General features: G+C 32.3%; 1 protein-coding gene and 1 long non-coding RNA gene across 4 annotated transcripts in view; one reads left to right on the top strand and one right to left on the bottom strand.

The window, feature by feature from the left end:
* pnut (septin 7-like protein pnut) overlaps positions 1–16,446 on the top strand; it is an 89,434-nt gene extending 72,988 nt beyond the window's left edge. For 2 of the 3 annotated variants that reach the window (XM_067048117.1, XM_067048120.1), the window contains 2 exons: positions 10,683–10,720; positions 16,162–16,446. In XM_067048117.1, the coding sequence (XP_066904218.1) occupies positions 10,683–10,720; positions 16,162–16,208 (85 nt within the window). In that variant the 3' untranslated portion in view covers positions 16,209–16,446. Of the gene's footprint in view, positions 1–10,682; positions 10,721–11,903 lie in introns of all 3 variants that reach the window. The other variant, XM_067048122.1, reaches the window with a different exon arrangement.
* A 31-nt stretch (positions 16,447–16,477) lies between these two features.
* On the bottom strand, positions 16,478–18,846 carry LOC106689503 (uncharacterized). The gene is made up of 2 exons (XR_001344451.2): positions 18,574–18,846; positions 16,478–16,859 (listed from the first exon to the last, which is right to left on the bottom strand). It is a non-coding gene; the product is annotated as an uncharacterized lncRNA (long non-coding RNA).
* Between the last annotated feature and the right edge of the window lie 4,485 nt (positions 18,847–23,331).

Raw genomic sequence — 23,331 nt, 5'->3', positions numbered from 1 at the left:
TAGGTTATTATATGCTTCATATGGCTACTGGAAAGCAACTGTCTTCTCATGCCAGTGGAAGCTGGGTTCCAAAAATTCAGATCTACACAAGACCAAGTTGCCCACATAGCGCAGGAAATTGATGATGGGTTTCAAGAGCTGGAGGACACACTGGCTGTATGGGTGGACATATAGTAGGCATTTGACAAGTTCTGGATACATGGTCTACTCTTAAAGGCTGCAAATATGGGTATAACAGGTAAGGCCTTGATCAGGCTCAAAACCTATCTGCAACAACAAAAAGCTAGGGTTCACTCCAGAGGTTTAAAAAATAGACTCCATTCAACAAAGAATGGTGTTCTCTCATCAACTCTATTTTTGATTTATGTAAATGACATTAAAGAAGAACTGGCTAAAAATGTAAAACTATCAGTTTATGTGGACGATATAGCAATTTGGTATAAATCCACTTCGATAATAGCTTCCAAATACAGGTAGTAGTAAAATTTGACAAAAGACTCACTTGGAAGAGTCAAATAGACAGATGTGTTGTTAAGGCATGAAACCAAACAGTACTACTGAGGAAGCTGGCAGGATCAAATTGAGGGGCCGATCATATTACTCTCATAACCTTATACACTGGATACATAAGACCTGTGATACAATATGGAATCATGAGTTTGGGAATGGCAGCACCCTCAAACTTTCAAAAAATCACACTTATCCAAAACCAAGGGCTTAGAATTGTAACTGGAGGTCTTAAGTCCACACCCACTAAAGCAATGGAAACGCTCACTGGCCTACAAAAAAGGAAGATAGGAGAGACATCAAACTCCTTAACGTAAGAATAAGAGCAAAGTGTTTTCCAAACCACCCCCTAAAAGAGAGAGTTGGAAAAAGAAATCACACTTGGATGAAACATGAAAGTCCTCTACTTAAAACTGCTTAAATAATTGATAAGCATCCACAAAGTAATATTAAACCAGAAGTAGTGAAGCTAGCTGAAGATTCCCTGCCTTGGACTCAATGGATCAGACCAAAAATTGATACAAAGATCCCAGGCATAAAACAGATAAGTGACCTAGACACTCTGGTAGTCAAAGCCTGCACTCCAGAGCACATTAACTCGGACTATCCTAAGAATAAATAGACCAGGGTATGCCATTACAAATGGAGGAGGAGGCATCCATATTGAATTCCCTAATTGGACACATTCTCCAAAAAGCTCTCCCCACTGGACTCATTTCAACAAACTATAGAGCTGAGCATTACTCAATTCTGACTGCAACCAAGATCCTAAAGGGTCTTAAGAGGTGTCTGCTGTCATCCTTTGTATTCTTGACAGATGCAGCATCTGTTCTTGAATGCCCAAAAAATAAATGGAAGAATTCGCTGGGCACATTGGCTGAGGAGCTGGAAGATCTAAGAGCGCAGTACCAAGAGGTGCAACAATGGATTCCAGGGCACTGTGGGTTGCGGGGAATGAAGGTACACTGCTCCCCAAATTAGCAGTCTACCTAGGTTGGAGTTCTGCAAAACTATTGATAAAACAGTCATAAGCCAAAGGTGAAAGCAAGTCACCCAAATCACAATCTCCATGATGATTATTTCAAGCTAACTAGAAGAGAATAGGTCATCATTTTTTTGCCTCAGAACCGGACATAACCGTCTGAAATCACACCCCATTAGGAAGTTCAAGATAGGACCCAGTCCCCTGTATGAATGTGGCCAAAATGAACAAACCACTGTGGACATTCTGCAAATCTGCCGGCTAGTGGAGGACATGCGGAGGCAGACATGACCTTGGGACCAAGCTTTCCGAAGTCTGGAGAATCTAAGGAGGACTGCTAATTTTATATTTTTACTTCCCAACACAGCCATCTAGAGGGAAGAATGAAGAAGATAAAATAGGCATGCATGGGCAAGGCCTCTGTTGTATAGCGCCAAATGATTGGATCATGCGCTAAGAAAATGGATCACTTTCAGCAAAAATTAAAGGGGCTTTAAGCGCTAGAATCATCACCACAATCCTAAAAGATGCTAAAAATAAGAAAAAGGATTGCAGAATGGTTTTTCTTGACGCCCAACTGGGTTTCTGCAGAAAGAATTATAAGTAATGTCCAGAGGCTGTTCATGGAGATTGGTCTGGCGATAAATCCACAAAAAAGAGTAGGTATAATTATGTACAAAGGAGAGTTGGGGTCAATGAAGCTCCCCCTTGAGAATTCAGATGTTATCCAAATGGCAAAAGCAGATGACACAATAAAATATCTAGGATGCACATTCTCGGAAGAGGTAGTATTCAATGAGGAGGTGATGACGAAATTAAATACTAACCTCGATAAATTAATGAACTCATGCTTGCCTAAGTAGAAGCAAAAGATCAACTTCCTTATTCAGTACTTGGTCCTGGGCCTTACATACCCTGCATGGTGTCCCATGAGCCAGTGGACAGCAGGGAGAAGTTGGGTCCCTCTGTCGCAAATGCGGCAGAGAGTCTGAATGTCATGAACGGCTGAGAGTCATCAAGAATATCTGGTTTTTCCATATCTAGTGGGTCGAGGTCCTCAGCGTGATCCATGTCCTCATCGTTTGTGGGTTCTTGATTCAGACATTCCTGGAAATGTTCTTTATTGATTTGTTTTTTCTCTGGATGCCGTAAGTTTGCCATCTTTTTTGTTTTTCACTCTATACCCTACCCTTTCTTTCCAGTTGTCTGCATAGAACTAACATATACTTCCAGGCTGCTAGTTGTCTTCAATATTTTGCAATTTTTCTCTAAGGAATTCTCTTTTGCTTTTCTGATTATTTTATTTGTCTTTATCCTGATGGCTGTGTATTTTTCCAGCATTGTTTGATCAGTTCTGGCTAGGCTCAGGAATTTTATTTTCCTTGTATCCTCCACTGCCTTTTCACATTCTTCTGTGAACCACTTCTTGGGTTTTCGTTTTTCCCGAATATGTATTACTTTTTGGATGTTTCTTTTAGACCTGTTACTAAGGCCTCCCAGTGTTCATTAATTTATTATAAATTGCATTATTATTGTGTTAGTATTACAACTACATTTTATATTTTTATTGGAAGATCGTTGATTGATCATGTATAATTAATAAAAGGAAGATGGTCATTTCAAATTTATTTGGAATTCATATATTTCTTCAGGATTTTTCAGATTCTGGACTTGAAACCTGCTAGTTTCAATTTTTGGATTCTCTTCAGTTTCTGATAAAAGTTTATTCTGATTAGAGTGTGGTCTGAATCACAATCTGCTCCATGATAGCTTCTTATGTCTTAAATGGAGCTCTGATATCTTTTGTCCATCAGCATGTGGTCAGTTTGGTTTTTCGCTCCTTTAGGGCTTACCCAGGTGTACTTGTGAATGTTCTTGTATGGAAACATTGTGCTACTGACCACTAGACCTTTAGCTGCTGCCTTACCAATACATCTCACTCCATTTTTATTGCTCATTTTGTGGAAGCTTTGGCCTCCGATAATGGGTCTAAATTGGGAATCTCAACCTATCTTGGCATTAAAGTCCCTTATGATTAATTTTATGTAATGTTTTGCAATAATATATATTTAGAATAAATATATTAAACTATTTAAAAAAAAGTTATAAATTACACTTAGGTTTCTATAAAAATTTAGACCTGATACACTTAACCCTATTCTAAACTAAAACCACTATCAAGCAAAACTTGAAAGTAACATCTACCAATCAAATTGTAATTTGAAGATTTTTCACCCACTACAATGGTAATTAACATTATAAAATTTGGAAATTCTATGGCCATTACATTGAGGATAGGCCACCACACAAAGAATATAACTACACCATTACTTAAGGAAATATTTAATTTATTTATATTATTAATTAATAGTATGAACATCATTTTTATATTATTAATCAATTATAATAAAAAATATCCATTAAGTCTCAACCTATTTATTTTCTTATTATTCCGCTCCTATGTTTCAGCCCTTCCGGCCATTCTCAAGTAAAACTTATTCTAAATATCACAGCTGCAATGTTGCCAAAAAATTGCAGACTATTTTGCCTTTGTCAGATTATATTTTAGTTAATCAACCTATTTCTTATCTAATTAATTCACTTTTTCTTATTACATTTACACATTCTAATATATCTTTATAACTCTTTATCAACAATTCCTTCATAAATGTAAGGGAATCCTAATTCATTAGAAATCTCAATAGTTGAAATTAATCGATTCACCATCTCACAGTCTTAGAATCAATGCCATTTTCATTTTCTACACCTCCTAAATCATATAAATAGACCCTAATATATTAGGAAAAGAAGTGGGGAAGCTCAGTGAGTAAGGCACCATGCATCTTATCTCCCGGACCCGTGTTAGCTGTAGCATTTATTCTGCTACATTAGCCATTGACGGACCATGAGTTCAGGAGTCTCTCCTGTGACACACCCAGCCTCTTAAAAATGGGTACTCTTAAATTAAGGGAAGAACCTTCTAGTTGAGCATGATTCTAACCAAATCATCTTTCTGCACAAGCAGTGGTCTAGTAACAGTACTTTCTAACAAAACAAAATACTGAACCCCTGACCATTTATAGATTGTAGTGGTACAGGTTTTTATTTATTTTTTTTTTTAAATATCTAGAATCCAATTAGTTGAAATAAATTAATACGCGAGAATGTGAACTTTAAATCAATATATACGAAACCATACAAGACGAAACCATAGAAAAACTGGTTATTGAAAATAATAATCTAAAAAAACAAATTAAAACAATGGAAGCAAGAATAAATCAGGCCAAACAAGGCCAGCTCACCCACTCACTTGAAGTCAGGGGCATCCTGGTGAAAACAGGTGAAACACCCGAGGGCATAATATGTTTGATTGGAGCGGCATTGGGAGTGAAGCTCGGCCTGGAAGACCTGGACGCGGTGGAAAGAAAAAGACCCAGAGGAGAGGACCCTCCCCCGCCTGCGATAGTGGTGCGATTTGTTCGCCAGGCGAGGAGATTCGGCTCCGAAAGGTAAAAAGTGATTTTACTACCAGGCATCTCGGTTGGGACAGCGATGAAAGGATCTATATAGGCAAAGAGATGACCCCGCTAATAGACACCTGTACTGGCTGGCGAGGCAGCCGGCAGATTGAGGTATGTCTGGTTCGCTCGAGGGAGAGTCAGATGCCACCGAGAAGATGGCCAACTGTTGTCATCATTAATACAGCTGAGGATCCAGAAACCTTTCACTGACGCCACCCCCCTGGTTACATTAGATTTAAACCTCTATGAATTTGTTATCTTTTATTTTTATTGCTTAGCCTATTTTTATATTTTCATTATAACCTCCCATTTTCTGGGACTGCCAGTATTGCAATAACAATTTAACAATAAGCCATGTTTTCCAACGATGCCCATATTTTACACCACACCTCAATAGCTTGGGACTAAGCCAAGATATCTCAAAAACCATTGGAGACGATGATAAGGCAATAGAATTGGTGTTTCAGTTTTTGAAATCACAAAATTTACTGACAAAAATATAACTTGATCGGAAGAAAAAAAAAAAAAAGAAAAAGAAAAAAAAATTAAAAATAAATAAATAAATAAAATAATCAAATCAAAAAATAAACAAAATTTAACGAATGTTAGCAAAATTAAATAAAATATAAATGGCGTTGATGACGAATGAAGTTTGGCGCCACTAAACAAACAAACCTCCCATTTTCTTTTTTATTTCTCAACTTAAGGAAAACATTCTTTTTCATAGAAGCTATTAATTTATTAGTGCATATGATTTATTTTTTCTTCTTTAGTAAATTTATTTTAGTTTTTCTGATATATTTTCCAAACTCATTTTTACTTCTTTATCTATTATTTTCATCCTATTTTTTATTTAATCTTCTAAGTAGCATTACTTTTCTTTTTATTTTCAAGCCAAGTAAATTATCTTTGTGTTCAAATATTTATTTTATTTCTAGTAAATTATATTTATCTAAATTTAATCCAACACTGTATTTAATTTGTTATCTTTTCACTCAGCATATCTTTTATATGCCTAATACAAGTTTATTGCCTGCCACATTGTTTTCAAATTGGCAAATAGTGAATGTATCCTCTCCCTTGATATTAACCCAAGCATCCTTTTCAATATATTCTCAATTTTCCTTCCTTACTCCAATAATAAATTTGATCCACTCCTCATTCTTTCATACTCTTTCCTTTAGTCCTACATGACTACCATCCTAACGTCTTGTCATGTTAACTCCCAATCCCTTCCGGCACATTATGATGAATTTCTCGATTACTTCCTCTAAAATTTCTACCACACCATTGCAGTCTCAGAAACGTGGCTGAAACCCAATATCCCAACTTCCTCCATCTCCATCCCCAACTATACCCTCCTTCGTCATGACCGAATGGACCATACTGGTGGTGGAGTTGCTCTTTATGTTCATGACAGTCTGAGGGCCAAAATCCTTTTAAAGTCTCCCTCCCTTAACACCCCTCATCTGGAATACATTTTTGTACAACTTTCTTCATGCTCCTATTCCCTCCTCTATATTGTTATTTATCGCCCACCTCGAGTTCATTTTGATGATGCATTTGAATTAATTCTCCTTCCTTTCATATATTCCTCTCTTCCAAAACATAATAATCACAGGCGATCTCAACACCAACCTTCTCACAGGCTCTTCCAATCGATCATACCTTATGGACCTAATTTTCTCCCTAGACCTTTATATTGTTCCCTACCAATCCACACATCACACCCAGTCTACTAATACCTGGCTAGATGTATTTATTATTGATTCCCCACAGAACCTTTTATCCTCTTCCCAAATTCCTATGTCTTTTCTTTCCTCCCATGACCTAATCGAAATTTCCTACAACATTCCCACTCCCTTGCTCATACCAAAAAAAATTAGTTGCCGAAACCTTGATTCCTTAACCATAGAAAAAATTGGTCCCTACCTTGATGAACTTGCCCTCTCCTTAGAACCCATTTATTCACTTTTATCCATTGATGACATGGTCGAATGCCTATCCTCAAATCTTCTTAAATTCCTAAACCAACATGCTCCTCTTAAAACCCGTACCTTCAAACACTCTCTGACTCCCTGGATCAACTCAGAAATAAGAAAACGAGATGCTGCCAGAAGACGCTTCAGACGCACCAGAAGTTCAGAGCACTATTCCACCTTTAAGTCTCTCCGAAACCTTACCCAAACATCCTTACGCTGCGCCAAGGAGCAGTACTTTCACAACATCCTATCCCAAGCACCTGATCCTAAATCTTAATGGAAAATCCTTAAGAACCTCTCCGTTATCATCCCTAAATCCTGTCCATACTACCCAGTTGATCCAGACGAGCTTAATACTTTCTCTGTTACTCTTCCTCCTTCAACAACCTCATGTGAATTTTCATCTCTTCACATCCCTGAAATTCCTTTTGATCTCAATAACTTTTATTTCCTAAATGTTTCTCCAGATGATTTAATCTCAGCAGTCCTCATGTCCAGAACTAACGATTACGCCCCAGACAATGTTCCTGTAAAGATCATCAAACTTCGTCTCCCTGCCATTCTTCCTGCCTTCCTGCACATTTATAACTTCTCCCTTCAAAATTCCGTTTTTCTCAAAGCCTGGAAGAAAGCCCTTATCCGACCATTGAACCAAGTACCTTCTCCTTCTTCAGTTTCCGACTTTAGGCTAATATTCATTCTATCCAATTTGGTCAAGCCACTAGAGAGAATAGTCCACTCCCAACTTACTAATTTTCTCGAGCAAAAAGCTCTCCTTAATCCTTTCCTATCTGGTTTTCGCTCCCAACATTCCACACAATCCGCTTTATTGAAAATTTCCCAGGACCTCCAATCTGCTATAGACAATCATCATATAACAATTTTAGTTCTTTTTGATTTTTCTAAGGCATTTGACATAGTTAGTCATAAGATCCTCCTTAATAAACTTCAAAACCTTTCCATGTCAAATAGTGTCCTAAAGTGGTTCCTCTCCTTCCTGTCCCATCGTTCCCAAACATTCGTCATTCCCGACAAACCTCTTTCCTCTCCCCTTCTGTCACAAGGTGTTCCTCAGGGATCCTCACTTTCACCAACTCTTTTCTCCATTTATATCAATGATCTTCCTGATTCCATTCACCACGTACAGTACTACCTATACGCAGACGATCTCCAAATCTATCTGTCCTTCCATCCCTCCAAAATGCTTGAGGCCATCCAAAAGATACAAGAAGATATTGACAGCATTAACGCATGGGCATCTAACAATGATATGAAGCTGAATGCCAAAAAAACGAAGGCCATTTTATTGGTTCCAAGTACCTCCTTCATACCTTACTGTCCTCTACTATTCCTTAACAACCAACCGAATCACTTCTATCCTACTATAAAAAACCTTGGTGTCACCTTTGATCAACACCTCTCCTGGAATAACCACATTTCCCAAATCACACGCAAATCCATAACTGTACTCAAACAATTCCTAAAATTACATAATTCCATTTCTCAGAACACCCGTCAGCTCCTAGTATCCTCTCTCGTCTTCCCCCACTTTGACTACAGATCCTTGGTGTATGGGGGGCTATCTGCAGGACTAGAGTTGAGACTGAAGAGACTCATGAATTGCTTTGTATGATTTATCTTTGGGTTTCCTAGGTGCTCTCAAGTCTCCCGCTGGTATTCCGAGTTGAAGTGGCTCTATCCAACCTCCCGAAGCAATACCTCCTTGGTGCTTTTCTATTCCAAGTTCTTGAACTCAAAAAACCTACCTATATCCTAGATCTCCTCACTCTTCGTTCATCCATCCACTCATTAAACACCAGATCCCATCCGAATGATTTATATATGCCCCCTATAGAACCTCCTTCTTTAGCAAATCCTTCGTCATACGTGCATCCTCCCTCTGGAATTCTCTTCCCATCTCCATTCGCCAGTCCTCATCCATTCTTTCCTTTAAACAACACCTATTCCTTCATTTATTGAATAACCAAACCTCCACATCTTTATAATCAAATAAATAGGCATGTATTGATTAACATTATAAACAGTAGTAAAGCCAATATATCTATGTAATTTTATTCTACTATCTGAAAATTTGTAAACGCTTGCCAGACAAAAATCTCACTATATGAACCATGTATTTATTCTTAGGGGACATATGTCCCAGAATAAAATTATTTTTTCTTTTCATATATAGTTCAATTTAGATAATTCTAATTAATTAACATAGATTATTAATTTTATTAATGCAATTTTAATAATTAGGTTATAAAATAAAACCCAATTTCTTTTTATTTAACTTCAGTAAGTCACAACATTAAAAATCTCCAACAATCAAGACAGTGAAAATCATAAACAGCCACAATTGATATGAACCTTAAAAAATCCAACATTATTTAATTACAGCATAGTTACTTCAATTTGAAAATCTCAATTTATTAGGCTAATCATAATAACATGTGAAAAAATGCTTACTAACTAGCTCAAGGCGTAACAATGATAATTAAAAACCTTTTAACCTTTTTTTTTACTTCGTAACTGACCAATATTAAATGAATGAGAATGAAAGTGGTGACAAAGGTCACATTTTGAACTTCAGGGCTGCCATATTTCACTCTCAAGATGCTTATCTCTTCCTTCATCTAATCCGAATTATTTCTTTACTTCCTCAAATCTCAATCATGTTTATCAGTTATAGATATATTTGATTATGTAAGTCTTGGATTAGATTATGAATGAATTTTTCAGCTTAACTTATAAGCATGCCTTTATGTTCAGTTTTTTTTTTTTCATTCTTAGTGAGTAATTAAGAGAAATATGATTTTATAGTTTATTCATTTATCTGAAGACTTATAACTTTCTAAAATATTCTAGTCAAAAATATTGTATTGGTTCTGACCAATTAAAAAAAAAAAAGTTGTTATTATGCAATACCTTTTTATTTAAAATAATCTCAAAGTCCTGTTTGTGTACACTAAGGTAATTTTGGGGGAAATTAAGTCTTATATCCTTGAGACTTCTCAAGGCAAAATTAGAAACATGTACAGTGATGAAAGAATAATTTCTTTTTCAAGTTAGTGCCAAAATAGAGATATATGATGTCCCAATAATTAAATATATTGCTTTAATTCTAACACTGATTTAGTGTCATTTATATTTTTGGAGAGAAATTTAAATTTATGTAACTACCGCTAACCTTACTCTGTTTGGGTGAGTTCGTTTTAAGTTCTTAGGAATATGCTTTTTTAGGTTAGTTTCTATTGAAAGGATTTTTTTTCCTGTACAGTTATACTTTTATTATTTATCTAATGCAAAAGAAACTATTGATTAATGCTAAGATCAGTAAGTGTCAAATAAGGACTTTACTATTAAATCAATGGAAAACTCCTATTTTTAACTTTATATGTCTTAAATTATAAAAAGTGTTCATTCATGTGTACATTTTACAATTTGGTATGGAAAAAAATAAAAAATACTCTTCCAATAAATGCTTTTAGAAAGGGGGTATAAATAAAGAAAAAAATTGTATATTTATTTTTAGATATAATATTGACATGAACTGCATATCTGCCTTTCTTTTTATCAATATCAAAATGTCAATAAATCCAAAAACGTTAATTTTTATAGAAATGGCAAAAATGCACTCAAACAGTTTTAGTAAAAAAATATTTCATGTAATATATTTTGTTTCAGGTCTGTAGATGGGAAGGAAAAGAAAAATAAAAAAAAAGGTCTGTTTTAATTTTATATCTAATAATTGTTGTGCCAACTTTTACTAATGAATATTTGTAATTTTGGCTCAGTACTAGTCTTTAAAATTAATGAAAACAAGAATGAGAGTATGGTTTTATTAAAAATAATAAAACAACTTAGGGTGTATAATTTTCACGAATTAAGGTTAGACTTTGTGTAAGACCTAATAAAAATATATTATGTGTATTTTTTAAGTTTGTTGTAGATTACCGTAAAACCCTACAATTTTGTGACACATTCTTCATTTTTCTTCTCCTTTCTTTGAGGATTAACAACTTATTTTTCAGCTTTATCTCTAACTGTCTTTGATTAGGCAGTCTATCTCTGAAATTCTCAAGATTCAAATCTTCAAGGGTGACACCTTTGTTAGGCATCCCATTTGTCATCCTGTGTTTTATAGCATTGGGTTATCCATGATATGTTGTCTATTACTCTGTAGTTCATTGATTTAAGACGCTGAAATTATTGTGGAGAACTTCCCCTTCTTTATTTTGCAACCTGTCATCTACTTCTTCTGGATGTGCTCTTAGTAGTTAAGATGAATTCCAGCACCTCTCAAACTTAGATACTATTTCTTTTCACTAAATCCATTTATTTCTTTTATCTTTGTTTTATTTCCTCAAGCAGTTGATTCAACAGCTTCAGAAACTTGAGAGTTTTGAAGGCTAATGTTGCTCCTGGCCTGTTGTTTTTTCCCTTTTATTCGACATTGTGTGCGCCTTACTTTCAGGTGTGGTAACCTACCAAATTTTTTTTTAACTTAAGGTTAAATCACCGAAGAGCCATTAGAGAGCTCTAATGCCTAGTGTCACATATTTGGGTGTCCATCACTTAGTTGAGGTGTTTTATAGTACAGTACTGTTGGTTTTTATTTTTATTTTCTGTAATCTATCTTTAATATTTAACTGATGTCTTGATTATATGTTTGCTTATTTTTCGAATTATGAACTTTATAATGATTTTTGTCAGCTCTTAGAACTTGATAAATAGTTGCTACATTTGATCATGTTTTAATTCCAACTTCAAGAGTACAAATAATACAGTGCTAAATTTAAGGATACAATATTATTTCTTAAAATGTTACCATTATTTAATTATTCTTGAACCTTATCATTGACCTATAGATATATAGAAAATCACTAATTAGTTGAATGTTTACAGTTAAATAATGGAGGTACCATTATCATTTTGCTGCTTCATAATCATTTATCTTTATTTTTTTACCCTATGATATTTTGTTGTTGTAATATATTGAAATTCTAAACAATTGTATGACAATAGATTTATAATTAAAAATTATTTATGATAATACCCATGCCTTCATTTAATTTCGTGGATATAACTTTTTGAAAACTGTGAAATTATGTTTATCTCAAAATTTTCAACCCAATGATATAATTAAAAAATGTTTTTAGCGTTGAATCCATATTTTTTTCTACTTTGAATACCATATGGAGATACAAATTTGGTATTACTATGTTGTTTTTTCATTTTCCTCTTTGAAAATGATTTTTAAAAAATTAGAGTTTGGAATATATTTTTTAATTTATTTCTTTAACAATTTGCATTTGACTAAATAATTTCAAAGTACATATAATGTCAAGTTTCATTTACCATTTAAATGGTCTTCATTGGAATATAGCTGTAATTAATTGATTTTCTCATGTGTACATATTAAAAAAGATATCATGTGTAATGTATTTTACAGCAATTGTTTTTTCAATTGTTAATGTTTGCTTAGATTGCTTTGAATGTTGCATTTAATTTATTATATACCAAATTGCTGTAGTAAATTTTTAATGGACATAAATGTTAACTGCTTATTATTTATAGACTGAGTATGGCATTCCTATATTTTACCGGAGTAACACATCTTACCTTTTTACATAGCATTGTTCTTTCCTGTAAGAGAATTTTCTTTTTTTTCTACTGTTCAAATTTAGAAAGAAAACAAAATTAACAGTGTAATAAATGGTAAGATTCATCTTCCTTATTTTTAAAATTAGAATTTTCCAAAATATCCATAAGACTAATTTAATCTTTTTTTATGTGTATATATTTGTTCCTACCTAACATAAAATGTATGTATTTGAATTTGAATGTGCAAATTTAATTAGGTAATTATTATTCATAACTTTTATAGTTTTTCATCATACCTTCATGTTCATTTCTTAGGTTACAAGTACATAGATGTGAAACCTAGTTATTAAAATTGCCATTGATATGTAAATGAAACATTTATTGAGGTTGTACAGAATTAAAATCAGTTCGAAAACCTTCATTTAATATTGATCTAAAATATTTCAAATCATTTTTATATTTCCTGGAATTATGATATTAAAATGAAGTTGGTATTAGTCATATTTTTATTATTTAATCATTATTTTCATTTTATGTTTTACTTAATAGAATAATAGAAAATATTACTTTATTTACCAGATATATATATAGTTCTTTAAAGCTGTGATGCTAAGTCTACTTTATACTTTAGTCTTATGATTTAGATATCCGAATAGTAATTTTTATATGTATATTTTTTATTATTAGTTATACAACCATGAAAGAAAAAAAAATTATTCATTAGTGTTTATTAATTTGTCTAGGCTAGCATTGTCCAAGTTGATCAACCAAAGATATTTTTATAATTTCTTTTAAAAAGTCTCTAATGAACTTAACATAAACAATGTTAGTGTTGCGAATGGCATGGTGCATTTTTATTTGATAATACATTTGTTTTAATATTAAGTATTAATATTTAAGTAATATTAAGTGGTTCCATATTAATTTTATTTCTAAACTATACTATTTTGTTTTTATTCTTCTGCTATTATTACTGATTGTAAAGAAAACTGTTCATATTTTATATTTTGTTATAATAATTTGCAACATTAAATTTTAAATATATGAAATCTAGGGCACTTCCTACTGAATCATATTCATTTTTTGTGAATAATTGTGTTAATATAGATTTGTTTTTGTGATGAAATTACATCAGCACATTAAACCATCTCATTGATCTGAAAATATTTCTATTGAAAAAAAGAAAAAAATTAAAACATAAAGTATTTTATTTTTGAAAAGGATATGCTTCCCTGCCCTAAAAGTGTTTGTTAATTCATCTGGAAAAATAATAACTTGTTGGTCTTTCATCAGTTATACGTGTGAAAGTATAAATTTTATCTTTAAATCTTAGCTAGAATTTAATAAAGTGATTTAGGCTCTCCTAAAATCTCATTGCTGTTTGTAGGACACATCACTTTCAGAGTGAGTTGAAATTTAAATTTACAATTAACAATGTAGTATTGATTTCTGTTCTATAGATTGGAAATAAAATTACCATTTATGGATAATATGAAGATTTTCTTCTTATCAAAAATTACTTTTAAAGTGTATCTTGTAAATTTGAATTATAGTTTAAAATATTGTAAATAGTTAAAGTTTCATGGCTTATTCAAATAAGCTGAACATAGTATTCATTAACAAAAGTAAAAGATTAGATATTGTCTTTTGATGTATCATATTATTCTGTAAAAGATGTAACTTGAACTAGATTGAATATTTACATTCCTTGAAGTTCTAAGCTTAAATCTAAAAAAATTCAAATTAGTGTTTGAAGAATTGATCTTATTTAAAATAAAAAATTGTTCTTAAAAATAATCACTATGTTTGTATTGAATTAAATACCCACTTGATCTGTTCAGTGATAATATTAATTTGGCTCAAGGGAGACGTAGAATTGATGGCAATACTACCATTTGTGTACCTACTTACCTTCCATCACTGAATCTCATTAAAATCCAATATCTACTTCAGCCTCAACATAATAATCTCATTTACACTTCAGTCTACCCCTCCAACATTTACCTACCACCTCAGGGCTTTATACCATTTTTAGGGTTTCAGTATTTACCCAGCCCCAAAAATGTTCAGGCCTGTTATCACTCCAATTATATTTATTGTGAGCTTGCCACAATTGCTTTAAAAAAGAAAAACATTTTTTTGTTATAAGGTATTACTTTGTTTACTTTACTTTATTTTTTTATGGAATATGTAGTAAGAGGGAATAATGTTCAAATTTAATTCAAGAATTTTTGAATTTTTAAAGTTTAACTTTTTTATAAAGTAATTAATAAATATTATTCAAACCTGCAATATTAATCTTGCTTAATAATTATTAAAATTGTATTTATTTATTTTTGATATCAATCGTATTTAAAAAATCATTCAATACAAATTTATTAATTATGTACATCATTATTTAAAATTCAGATGTACTCAATGTTGTAAAGTTATAATAAGTCTTCAGGCAGACACATCTCTTTACTTGGCTGTATATGTTTTTATGTTTTTAATTTACATTTCCTATCTCATTAGAAAATATTCTAATTACTAAAAGTTCATGAAAGTTTTCGGTTTCAGTGAAAACTTTTATATAAAAGTTTGTCGAATGTTGCATTCTACTGGACAATGCTAACCACACTTTATTTTTGAAATTTTGTTGTCTTAATTATGGAAAGGTAATGCTTAAAATAATAATTATTTTATATTTCTAACCATTTTGGCTTAAAAAACAGTTAAAATGAAGTTTTCACCTGTTATCCAGGGATTACATGTCCTTATTACAGAAAAGCTTGCTTTTTATAAATTATTTTTTCTTAAAATATGTTGTTTTGAATAATTTATTTTATTTATTCATTATTATTTATTTATTATGAAATAATTAAACTAACACTGTTTGAAAAATCATTGATTTCCCATCTTTTTTACCAGATGGACCACATGTGTACATTAATAATTTATTTACCTCATCTTTTAAGAAAGCAATGTTGTAGAAAATTTTTTTTACAATTTTGTAATTGAAATTGTATTTTGAATGGTTTAAAAGTGATTACTTGTACGGTATATTATGTTCTTTGAATGTAACAGAACTCATGTTTTGGGCTTAAGTGATTTGTGTAAAAATATGAATCTAATTTTAAGGTATAAATATTGTTCTATGATCAAAGTACTTCTTGATTATAATTGTTTGAAATAATTTTCTTCTATTTACATTTTATACTTTTGTAGTGACTTTTACTCGTTTTGGCTTTTTGTATATTTTTGTAACTCTAGTGTATAACTTTATTTTCTTTGTCAGTTTATTGTAAATAAGTTAAGTGTGATCTGTTTGTGGCCTCACATTGCTACATATTGTAGATTTGACTATACATTATTTTTTTCCCCCAAAGTATTATTGGATTTTACCTCTTATGTTGATGTCTTGTCTGGATAAATGCTTTCATTTTCCTAAATTGAAAGCTAGACTTTTATCACTGTGAATCATATTGTGTTGATTCAAAGATTCGAGTATATAATTTAAAAGCTAAATAAATAAATAAAATTTAAGTATATAAATAATAATAAATTTCTTCTATTTCAGACTTACAAAAGAAATATCAAGCCCCAAAATTAAGAATAATAAATTAAATAATGATGTATGTTCACATGTATTTTCGCAGTGTTTAAAAATTAAGTTTGAATCAACACTAATGTATGTAGTGAATAATAAATTTTTATTTTGAAATTTTATATCATATTATTACCAAAGAAGTTTCTTCTACTTAAAAAAGAATAAACAATGGTGTAGATTATATTAGCCCTACTAGAGATAAATTGTTTTTATTTATTTTTTTAAATTTTTAAGTGAATAAAAAAAATATACATACTTCAGGTGTCTAAAAGTTGGAATGAATATACACAATGTTCATGATATATATTTACTCCTAACATTAAAGTACTTGACATTTCAGAGATTTATTAATTCTTTATGAATTTTAAATAATAATGGAAAAGAATAATAAAAAAAAAGTCATCAGTACACAGTATTGGGTTAACATATTCTATATAAGTAAAATAGTATGAGCTAAAAAGATGTTTTAACAAAAGTATAAAAATAATAACCTACTGCCTAAGAGTTCATTACTTCAACCTTTATAGTCCTATCCTAAGTCATTGTGGAGCAGGCATCAAATTTGGCTATTAATAACTTTGCATGTATTCACAAAACTCAGGAGGAACATCACAAGAAACTGATTTTTCTAATGGTGGACAAGGTTTTCCTTTATTTTGTGCTGGTTTCTGAAAGAAAAGTTTTTAAACTTTTAAACTATTTTTAAAAAGATTTAGTATAATAAAAGCAACTAGAAAAATAACACTAATCATTGACAATAGAAACATTGAGGTAACATAAATTAAAAACAAATGTAATGAAAAACTTAAATAATTATCATAAATAAAGTTAAATTTATAGGTCATTCACCAAGATTTTTACTTAAATTCGTTGACTTATGTATATATGAAGCATTCAGTGCTAAAACATGGTAACTAAAATATTTCTTGAATTTCAGTTTTTGGCATCATTTGTATTTTAAGGATGATTTCATTAATTGTTGAGAGAATTTTTATTTTCTTAAGACAATAATGTATATATTAAGTTATGGTGAGTAACTACAGGTTGAAGTTAAAATATTGTAATTAACAAACAATTTATTTCTGTAAACGTTTCCATTCATGTTGATATGGTATAGGCGTTGTTTATCAGGTTTATGGAAGAATAATAAATCAAAAGGCACATACGTAATCGAAAATTCAATTTAAAAAAAACAATCACGATCCTTATTAACCCACCCCCAAACCACAAAAATAACAATAAACTGAAACGCACATGCTCGATTTTTTTTTTTTTTACTTTATTAAGTTTATTCACAACTGTAAAAGTATTTTTACAACCAGCGAATGAGATGTAGAGAGAGAGAGAGAGAGAGAAAAGAAAAAAAAAAAGTCATGAAGGTTAAGGTCATCCAATGATGCCTCTCCATTAAAATTGAAATTTAAAAATCAATTTAAGAGGTCCCTATTCCAGCTCCTTCGTAAACGTCGTCTCGTATCTGCTAAGTCTAGTGTTGATAGTCCTTGAATTAGAGGGTTAGTGTGTGTTGGAAGAGCGTCGTGAAACCGTTTATATAATGATTTAATGGTTGTTTGTACGTAGGCAGTTCGTAAGTCTTTGTGTAAGTTCTTGTTACTGATGTAGGGGGGAGCACTACTGATCAGTCTTAGTAATTTTGATTGAAACTGTTGCAGTTTCAGTAAGTTAGTTTTTTTGGCATATCCATAAATTTGTGCACCGTAAGTCCAAATTGGTCTGAGAAGGTAAGTATAAATCTTTAGTTTTTCTGAAAGTGGTAATTTTGATCGTTTATTTAAAAGATGAAATAATAATTTAAGTCGGAAATTTAGCTTTTGTTTTGTTATTTTTATGTGGGGAGTCCATGTAAGTCGTTTGTCTAATGTCAATCCAAGGTATTTTATTGTGTCTGTCCGGGTTAAACTTTGTTCATTTAGAAAAACAGGAGGACATATACCACGACGGAGCGTAAAAGTTATTTGAACTGATTTCTCAATGTTTATCCTCGATTTCCATTTGATACACCATTCATGGATGTGAGCTAGGTGTATTTGTAATCGTTCTGAGGCTTGTGCTGGGTCGCTATGCTTGGCTAAAATGCTCGATTTAAAATCCGATTAAAAACAGAATCAGGACGTACGAAAACTCAATTTACGATCTCTATATCCAAGATGACTAAAAAAGAAACAATAAACCGAAACGTGCTTGTGCCATAAAAAATCCGATTAACAAATAGAATCAGTACCCTAGAAAACCTGACAAACAATTTAACACGGAAAACCTTTGATTTTTGGAATTACCATGTTTGTATCTTAAATGTAATATCAATCTAACATATTAATATTGAATCACTAATTACAAAATTTATTGAATAAATATATTTACCAATATAGTTCTTGTTTTCCATTTCGTACCGTTAGTACAAGGATAACATTTAGACCAGGAACTCCATTTGCTAACAACACAATCAACTGAGTGTGTTTCGTTGATTTCAGGAACTACTCCAACTTAAAAAAAAAAATAAACTTTAAATTCAATTCTAACACCTTTCAGTTTCATTAAATTTGACTTATTTATAACCTTGAAATATGTATTTCTATGGACTCTCCCCGATTTGCCTGACCATCGCTGCATCCTGAGATTAAACCTCAACAAAAAAAAAAACTGACAATCCCACTTTTTTTCTGGACACGTGAAGTTTCACCCCTAAATACATAGTTACACATAGCTCAAGGTATGTTGTCCCAATTTTCTTTTACAATATATCATCAACGCTGTTATTACTAATATAAGCTTTAAAAATTGCGATAATTGATGGTGACACTGACATAAAGAGTTTTGCTTCAATTCTAAATATCGTATAAATTTCTATGTATGCATTCATAGTTATGGTATGTTTTCAACATTAGTGAATAAATTTGACATATTATGTCACTTTTTTTAATAATAGCTTTATTGGCATCAGTATTGACCAAAGCCCAATTTGTAGAATTTATAATAGTTGGATATAGCAGGATAGAAGAAAGAAAAACATAGATAAATATACAAAAAACATAAATAACAAAACAGAGTGATCACAACCATACACCGAAAGGAAAACACACAACTAAATATAATTTATAACTTTTTTCCATTTGTATTTATTCCTCGCAACCAGCCACCAGTTTTTTCCTACACAGTGTTAGTTCATCCCTCAACCTGCGATGTGATCGCCCTTTTTTCCTTCTGTCCTCTCTTGGGATCGACTCCGTACAAGCCTTGGTCCATCTATTGTCTTTCATTCTGGCCAAGTGCCAAGCCCAGCTCCATTTCAATCGATGGGCCTCAACTCTTAGACCAGGTATGGGCAACCTTTGAAATGTTGTGGGCCAAACTTTAATGTGCAAATACGTTCGCGGGCCGCGTTTAAAAGTAGTGTTCATAATTTTTAAGGATAGATATCAGTCATGAAATAATACAACATTGTTATTATAATACAATTTATTAAAATAACAAAATGAAATGAAAAAAATAGGTACAACATTATAATTAAATCGTTAAATTTGGAATTATTACAAACTACGAAAGTTAAATAGCGATACCGAAATCAATGAGACACCTGAGCTTGAATTTGGGAAACTAACCCATCGATGTTTGGATTAATTCCACTGATACAAAGACGTAAAGAATTTTCCAAATTATCGTCAGTCAACTTTGTGCGATGGTTTGATTTATCAACTTTCAACATTGAAAAGAATTGTTCGCATTTATAAGTACTGCTAAACGCAGAAATCAATCTTACGAGTTTTCTAAGATGCGGAAAATGGTCTTCTTCGAGGTATATTTTGTAGAAATCGCACAACTCCACGTCAATCCACAATCCACATCTTCAAATTTAGATTTTAGGAGAGATTTTTCTTGAATCTCGATCAACTTCATTTGCAAGTGTATTGGAGGATTTTGTAGACTGTTTTTTGTTGGAGTAGCAAATAAATTGAAACAGTTTTCCGTGTTTTTGAAATCGCTACATCTGTTCGAAAATTGCTCCGACAGTAATATGAGTTCTTCAGTATATTGTGCATAAGCAATGTTTTCATACGCAGTGAGTGTGATGAAATGATAACTGTTACCAGACAGCATCTGTGCCTCCCACAAGTGGATTTCAAAGGGCTGTACAAATCATTTACTAACTGTCCTTGTTTTCAAAGTTTCAAATTTAAATCATTCAAATAGCCTGCAAAGTCGACCAGAAATGCTAAGTCACATATCCATTTTGGGTCACTTAATTCAGACAGTGGTTTATCTTTTATTTGCATATAATCTGCTATCTCATTTCTAAGCTCGTAAAACCGTTTCAGCATTTTCCCTTTGCTTAGCCATCTGACTTCACAATAATATGTTACGTCGTCATAATAAATCGAATAAAATTAATGAATGGAATATGGTCCGGGTGCGGTCAAAAAAACTCAAATAGTAGATAATTATACTATTTTATTGAGCCTACGTTTCGCCCCACGTTGCAAGGCTAAAAAAGATACAAACACTATAGTTACAAAAAGGAATATCTTACTTTTTTACATTTTATACCCCTGTTATTTTACACATATGTTTTTTCTTTTTTTCCTTTTTGTAACTATAGTGTTTGTATATTTTTTAGCCCTGACGAAACCCTGCAACGTGGGGCGAAACGTTGGCCAATAAAATAGTATAATCTACTATTTGAGTTTTTTTGACCGCACCCGGACCATATTCCATTCATTTATACACACGGTCAATCAATAATCTTCCAGAATAAAATTGATGGTTTTTACTACCACATTCATAACATTCTGGAGTCGTATGGACTTAGAACACAAGTTCTGTAGGTGGATAATGCAATGAAGGACTATCAAATCATCTTTTTGCACATTTAATTCACTTGCTTTTTCATTCAAAATTCCGATGAAACCTTTACGTAAGCCGACCATAGAAGGTGCACTATGTGTGCATACACCAACTAATTTTGACCATGGCAAGCCAAAACTTGTGACTGCCTTTTGAACTTCATTTAAAATGTCCTCTCCTGCAGTGGTTACTTTTAGCGGCTGTAAAGCAAGCAATTCCTCAGTAACTGTGAACTCTTTATCAATACCTCGAATAAATATAGCTAGTTCAGCTGTTTCGGCCAATTTTTAACTAACTGTAAAACTAGCTTTCACAATATTATCATGTTGTGTTCTTTGTTTATGAAACATTTGTTGCTGTTTTTCGGAATTTGCTGTTAGCTTCTGGATTTTGTAATATCAGTGAGTGCAGCATAGGATGCTTAGTTGAGTAATGCCTCTTTATATTGAATTCTTTCATCACTGAAATGGATTCATTACACAGCAAACAAATAGACTTACCATTGTGCAAGATAAAGAATAATTCTTCAGACCATTTTTTCTTGAAACTGGCGACCCTGTGCATCTACTTTTCGTTTCTGTCCACCAGACACCATTTTCATTCGATAAGATTTATAACATAATATAATTAGTAAGCATTCAAGATGCTCACAAAGTTACAAAGAAAATTGACGGTACTAGTAGTAGTTCGCTAGGATATCGCTTGTCGGAGTTATCACCTCGGTAGCTCAAATAGAACTGATCTTATGTTCGGGCCATCCACCCGCTTATTTAGGCAAAATGAAGAAATGATCTAGAATTATCTAGTGTAGAACGTTTGAGAAGCAATAATCTTTTATTGCGCCACACTCTTTGATGACGGCCACAACTCGGCCTGCTCACTAACTTGATTCTGTGAGTGTAAGAAAATAGTGTAATATTTTTATTTTAATTGGATTTTTCAAAATGTTTCGCGGGCCGGGGGTTGCCCGGTCTTCAGAGAAAAATCTCTGTTAAAGTGAGATGTAAAAATTCAATTTTTATTGTATACACGTTGTTCTGAGCAAAACAGTGAATATATCGATTGTACCGACTTGCAACGAGTTTATAACAGTCAGTTGTAGGTTACCAGCTAGCCGTTGTTTTGTGTGTCTACTTCTGTTGTTAGTTCTCACTACAGTAAGAAAGTTTTATGTTATCTAACCGTAACTAATAAAACAGTAAAAACATTTTACTTGTGTTCACCACCCCCGTGGTTCAACAGGTTACGGGCTCAGGGAGTTCGCGAAATTAAAATTTGTAGTGATGCAGTAAAAACAGTTCGGTAGTGTTTGTTTGTGTTCAAATACTTCGTAAAGTAAAAACCTTTAAGTGCAAGCAGTAATATAAAATGGATCTCAACAACTTCAATGAAATAAATCAGATCGAGCCGCTGACAGGACCAGAGAACTTCCAAATGTGGAAATTCAAGGTATCAGTTTTCTTAAAAGCCTAAGGGTTGTTTGATATTATTTCTAAAAAATTTGAGCCTCCCAGAAACCAGCAAAGTAAAGAATATAAGGTGTATGTACTAAATGATGCTAAAGCCCAAAACCTAATAGTAACAACAGTGAATCAGAGGGCATTAACTCATATTTTGACTTGTACCTCTGCAAGTCAAATGTATTCTAAAATATGTGACATATATGAGGGAGATGTTTCTCTGCAAAAGTTTAAACTTTTGCTAGAATTCTTTGATTTTAAATTTAAGACTGGGCAGACTTGACCAGCCGCCACATAAGCTCTATCGGAAATTTGGCATTTAAATTAAAATCATTGGGAAATGATATACCAGATATGATCATTTCAAAAGTAATAAAAATACTTTCAGAGCAGTATAAATATTTTATAAGTGGTTGGGAAAGCACAGGCTCCGATATGAAAACTCTTTGAAATTTAACGAGAAGATCGATGGCTGAAGAAAGACGCTCTACAAAGGCTGCTGGATAAAATAACATAGAACGGTGGGTACGTGACTTTTTCTAAGAAAACGTGAAAATTATAACACATGATTGTTAAAGCCCAAAATTTTGGTTTCTATTTAGGTTAATTTTGTTTTGACAACTTTCCAAGTGACTTTTAATTTTGTTAGTTGTAAGTTTATGTTTATTCATTTATTTTTTTTAACTATAAGTAATTTCATTTGGTAAATTAAAATAAGGAGGTTCAGTGTTTATAAATACACTGCGGAGGTGTAACACGTGCAGAACAATACTGAAGGCAGTGGGGCCAGTTCCTGCATAACCGCGGATGAGGCAGTTGG

This window comes from Halyomorpha halys, unplaced genomic scaffold (genome assembly GCF_000696795.3).
Source record: "Halyomorpha halys isolate HHAL.00 unplaced genomic scaffold, Hhal_1.1 Scaffold1382.1, whole genome shotgun sequence".
Classification (NCBI taxonomy): domain Eukaryota; kingdom Metazoa; phylum Arthropoda; class Insecta; order Hemiptera; family Pentatomidae; genus Halyomorpha; species Halyomorpha halys.
The sequence above is the reverse complement of the archived record's forward strand: the minus strand, read 5'-3'. Positions and strand labels throughout refer to the sequence as shown.